At 16.8% G+C, this 6,036-nt stretch overlaps 2 protein-coding genes across 2 annotated transcripts in view; one reads left to right on the top strand and one right to left on the bottom strand.

Moving 5' to 3' along the window:
- PGAL8A_00478300 (conserved Plasmodium protein, unknown function) overlaps positions 1-4,586 on the top strand; it is a gene marked incomplete at both ends in the record, with an annotated part of 5,981 nt that extends 1,395 nt beyond the window's left edge. The window contains one exon of the mRNA XM_028673568.1: positions 94-4,586. Coding sequence (XP_028530007.1) covers positions 94-4,586 — 4,493 coding nt within the window. The remainder of the gene's footprint in view (positions 1-93) is intronic.
- Positions 4,587-5,696: 1,110 nt separating this feature from the next.
- Positions 5,697-6,036, bottom strand: part of PGAL8A_00478200 (eukaryotic translation initiation factor subunit eIF2A, putative) — a gene marked incomplete at both ends in the record, with an annotated part of 7,416 nt that continues 7,076 nt past the window's right edge. The window contains one exon of the mRNA XM_028673567.1: positions 5,697-5,885. Within this exon, the coding sequence (XP_028530006.1) occupies positions 5,697-5,885 (189 nt within the window). The remainder of the gene's footprint in view (positions 5,886-6,036) is intronic.

The raw sequence follows: 6,036 nt of genomic DNA, 5'->3' as shown, positions 1-6,036 counted from the left end.
ATTATTATTCTAACAGTGATGAATATTTTGGTAATATTGATGAACATACGAACTCTTTTAAGGAATTTTTAATTAATAAATATATTAATATAGAAAAAAAAGGGAAAAAAAAAAAAAAAAAAAAAAAAGAAAAAAAATCTATAAATTATTTATTAAATGAAAATAGTATAAGAAATTATAAAATAAATAAATTAAAAGAAAATCAATTATTAGAAAACAATAGAGAATATATAGAAACAGAAGAATATGATAGTAATGATAAAGAAGATGATGAAGATAAAGAAGATGATGAAGATAAAGAAGATGATGAAGATAAAGAAGATGATGAAGATAAAGAAGATGATGAAGATAAAGAAGATGATGAAGATAAAGAAGATGATGAAGATAACGAAGAAAAAGATGATAAAAAAAGACAAAATAATATATATAACAATAGACAATATGCTAAATATTATGATAATATAAAAAAAAGAATTATATATTATCCAAGAAATTTAAACATGAGTGAATATAAGAAATTAAAAAGAAATAAAAATAAAAAGTCATTTCATAAATTACTCAATGAAAACAGTGTAACAAATGATAAAGATACATTTAATGATAAGTATGTTCACAATTATTTAAATGCAAAAAAAAAAAAAAAAATTGTAATATATGATTCAAATAACCAGAATTATGAATCAGATATTTCTTGTTCATCTGTAAAAAATAATGATATCAGAGATTCTAGATATGGTTTAAATCAGAATTATTTAGATATAACTGATAATAAGAAAAAATACGAAAAAAAAATATTAAAAAATCAAATGATGATGTTTCATTGTAAAACTAATCCATTAGCTTATAAGATTATGAATATAATAAATAGAAAGAATAAAATAAATGAATATATAGATAAAAATAGTGTTTTAAAAAAAACAAAATATGAATTAAGTTCTTATATAACCAGTTCTAATGCATATATAAGTAATTATAGTTTATTTGATGAATGTATAACAACATCTAATGAGAAAAATAGGAAGATTACAAATGACATAAATTATGATAAATCTAAGGGATATTTAAATAAAAATATTCATGAATATATAAATAATTATTATTCTAATCCATGTTATGATAAATTTAAATACTTAAATGATTATGATAATAAACATAATTTTATAAAAGAGCAGATAGAAAAGTGGAAACAAAAAAAAATACCTAGCTATTTAAAAAAGAATTCTCATTATTTTAAAAATGTTTTATCAAATATTTATAATGATAAAAATAATTTAACACTAGAACATTCTAATGATTTACTAAAAAATACTCAAAAACTTTTTTTATCTAATGAGTATATATATGAAAATAATCTCATTTCTTCCCCATTAGAAAAAAAAAAAAAAAAAAATAAAATAATTGAAAAAAAAAGTAATGTTCATCTGAATAATCAAAATAATCATAATTGTGAAGATAATTATTTATATGGTAAAAAGTTATCTATGATAAGTAACAATCAAAATAATTATTTTAATTTATCTATAGCATCAAAAGAAAAGAATCAACATGATACTAATACGAACTGTTTTATATGCTCATTTCCAATAGGTAAAAATGAAAAAAGATATTTTTTAAAAAAAGATAATATTTATGATAGTTTACAATTTTATATGATTAAAAAGAAACAAAAAGAAATAGAATCTCGATATAAAGATAAAAGAGACAAAAATGAAGTTTACAAGTGTAACATTAAAAATTATGAAGATTGTTGTGATGATCAAAAAAAAAAAAAAAATGTTGATGAAAAAGAACAATATGAATCCAACTATAAAAGTGAAAATGAAAAAGAAAAATGTTTTAATAATAGAAAAAATAAAAAAAACAAAAAAGAAAATAATAGTGAAAATATAAATAAAAAATGGAGTTTTATAGATATAAAAAAAAAAAAAATTGAAAAAAAAATAGTTAATGATATTAAATTAAATAATAACAAAAAGAAGGAAATAAAAGAAAATAAAAGCAATTTAACTTCTATACTTTCAAGTAATAATTTTCTAAATAATCTAGATTTCTCCAATTATATAAATAATATTAGCAAGAGTAAATTAAAATACAATAAAATTAATTTAAGTAAAAAACATGAAAGACAAAATGTATGTTCATATGGAAAGAAGAAAAGATCTTTCAGTTATGATTTAAGTAATCATTTTCTTGAATCAATAAAAAATTATAATCTAAAACAAGAGGAAAAAAAAAAAAAAAAGATTATCAATTATATAAAAAATAGATACTTACTACATAATATAAATCCTTTGATTAATTTAGAAAGTGATATATATAGTGAAACGGATGAACATTTTTTAAAGGATTCAAATACTATATATCAGAGTAATATAAAGAATAATAAGATAAAAGAATTAGATACACTTAAAAATAAACAAATAAATGATAAAAAACACAAGGAAGAAATCAATTATAATAAAAATCTGGATAATAATAAAAAAGATATAGAAATTTTCAAAAGTTCCCAAATTTTATATGGTAATAATGATAATATGGAATATAATTTTTTAAGAAAAAAAAATGAAAATGAAAAAAATTCAACAATTAGTGATATTAATAACATTTCATTACAAAATGAGAAGGAAAAAAATAATTCATATAAAAAAGAAAATGATTTTGATGAAGATAAAAAATATTTAGATGAAAAAAAAGTTAGTCATTTTAATGAAGTAAAAGATTTGAATGAAAAAAAAAATAACCATTTTAATGAAGTGAAAGATTTAAATGAAAAAAAAAATAACCATTTTAATGAAGTGAAAGATTTGAATGAAAAAAAAAATGACCATTTTAATGAAGTTAAAGATTTGAATGAAAAAAAAAATGACCATTTTAATGAAGTGAAAGATTTGAATGAAAAAAAAAATAAGACATATTTGAAAATAAATAGTAATGTTTTAAAAAAAATATTAAAAATGAAAATTGAATCTATGAAAAATGATATTAATAATAAAAAAATTAACAAAGAAAGTGAAATGAAAATAAATTCTTTAAATGGTAAGGAAATATCAGAATTACCAAAGAAAATGTTATCATATGAAGGTAAAGAATTAAATGATTTAAAAAAAAAAAATATTAACGAAGAAAATTCTATAATTTCATTGAGAAATAATAATATAAATAATTATAAAATGGTTGAAAAATGTAGTAACAATAGTAACGATGAAATTAATATTGATAATACTTCTAATTTTAATAGAATAAATTTTAGTAATCGAATCTCATCAGTTGATAATTTTTTTGATAGTAATAATAACAATGATTCCTATTATAAAACACTTAAAAGGAGCTCTGAAACTCTTTTCGATAGTAATAAAGAATATGATGATAATTCTATTAATATTAAGCACACATATAGTTCTGTTAATACTATATATGATAATAATAATAATATTATTAATACTAAAAATAAAAAAAATAATAATGATTTTGTTATCATTAAAAATAGTTGTAATTCTAATATTGATAATATTAGCAATAATGAATGTATAGCAGATATTAATAAAAGTAATAAAATTATGTATAGTAATTATGATAATAATAATAATAATAATAATGAAAATATAGGTAATTCAGAAGGTATAAATGATGTAATATATGAAGAAAACAATAATATTGAAGTTTTAGATTTTAATGAATCATATTATTGTTATTTAAAAAATATGCAAAATAACGATGTATATCCTAATTCAGAAGAACCAATAACAACAGATGATAAGAGTAAATTAATGAAAGCATATATAAATAATAAAAAAAAAAAAAATTCAAAAAAGCAATTCCTAAAATATAATATAGAATTTTTTAAATTAGCACAATTTTTTTGTGAGGATTATAATTTATTTAATAATTATCTAAGAGAAATGGATTATAAAATATCAAAAAATGGTGATGATGTAGATAAAGCCGCTTTTTCTATTGTCAAATTGTTTGGTGTAAAAAATAGTTTGAATGAAAAAAATTCAAAAAAAAATAGTAATAATAACGATTATCTACCTATTAATACAAAAATAAAAAATAATAAAAATGTTTATATATATAAATATCAAAAGGATGATATAAATGAATGTACTAACTGTAATGATAATGAAATTTTAAATAAATTTAGTGACAAAAAAAAAAAATTTGTAAATGATTCTATTTTTTTAACACGAACAAAAATGAACGAAAATTTTTATAACAAAAAAAATAATCCTATCACACTGTTAGACAATATGAATAAAAAAGAATTAACAAAAATTATGTATCATCAAAATAGTAATAATGTGAATTATTTTCTACATGATAAAAATAAATATAGCAATGAATATTTAATGAATAATAATAAAGCTAATTTTTTTTTATATCCAAAATTAAAAAATGATAATTATAAAGAAAAAAATGCCACATTTTCAAGATCTTATTCTTCCAAATTTATGAATGAGAATGAATATTTTAGTGGTAACAAAAATTGTTATATTACTAGACGATCTAGTAGCACAAAAAAAAAAAATTCATTGCTAAAAACATCTGCCTTAATTGAGAAATATGAAAAATTAAAATGTAAATAGTTATATATTTATATAAGAAATATGCTTTTAAAAATTAAAGGAATAAAATTTTGTTTTATTAGAAGAAAATAAAAAAAAAAAAATAAATGTAATAATTCATATAAGTATATATATATATATATATATATATTTATTTATTTTTTTGATATTTTGTTAATTTGTTTTTTTATTACTGTCTTTTGTTTCATTTTTATTTTTTATTATTTTTTATTTTTGTTTTTTGTTTTAATTTTTTTTTTTTTGTTTGTTTTTTTTTTTTTTTTTTTTTTTTTTTTTTAAATAAAATTAAATATGTATTAAAATTTCTTTAATACAAAGTGTAATTTAAAAACTTTTTTTGAAAAATTAGTTTAAATTATTTTAATTTTTAAATGATATTCTATGTGAAAAATAAAATTCGTAAATTTTGAAGAAATGATTACTGACTTTATAATTTTTATTAAGTATTTAATTAAATTAATAGAATTAGAATCATGATTTAGTTCTTTTATCAAAAATAGAATATAGTAAAACACAATCGTGAAATTATAAAAAAATAATATATATATATATATATAAAATGAGTCGAAGAAAAATAATATATTTTTATAAGTATATAATAAGAAAATCATATTACATTAGATATATAACATTTTAAAATAAGCAAATATATATATATTATTATATGAACAAATTAAAAGAAAACAAAGTTTAAAGTTAAAAAAAAAAAAAAATGTTATAAAGCTTTTCATTTTTTTTATTTTTACTTTTTATATAAATATATCTATTTCTTTAATTATGCACAAACAACAAAAAAAAAAAAAAAAAAAAAAAAAAAAAAAAAAAAAAAAAAAAAAAAAAAAAAGAAAAAGAAAAAGAAAATATTAATATAAAAATTAAAAATAATTGAATTTTATAATATTTCTTCTTCNAAAAAAAAAAAAAAAAAAAAAAAAAAAGAAAAAACAGAAAAAAAAAGAAAGAACTATTATTAATGACACACATATAAATATATTTTTACATACGTTTTCTGCATTTTAAATTACAGATATATTTAAATAAAAAAAAAAAAAAAAAAAAAAAGAAAAAGAAAAAGAAAATATTAATATAAAAATTAAAAATAATTGAATTTTATAATATTTCTTCTTCCCATTGTAAAATTGGTTGAGGTTTTGGTACAATAGTAAAAGGTTTATGCGGTGGTGGAAATAGCTTATTTAATGCAACAAAACGATCAGAATCACAACATCTTACAGGAAGCATAGGTTCAAAGTATCCCATTTCACTCCATACTCTCATTTCATCTAAAAAAAAAGGACCCTAAAAAATAAAATATAAAACACAATATATAAAATTGTAAAATAAAAATTTTTATTCATCATAATTTTTTTTTTTTTTTTTTTTTTTTTTTTAATTTATCAACTACCCCTTTTGGGCAAACTATTCCTCATTTATTTTCTCTTAATGCTTC

This window comes from Plasmodium gallinaceum, assembly GCF_900005855.1.
Source record: "Plasmodium gallinaceum strain 8A genome assembly, contig: PGAL8A_v1_141, whole genome shotgun sequence".
Lineage (NCBI taxonomy): Eukaryota > Apicomplexa > Aconoidasida > Haemosporida > Plasmodiidae > Plasmodium > Plasmodium gallinaceum.
This window is presented reverse-complemented; position numbering and strand designations above follow the sequence as displayed.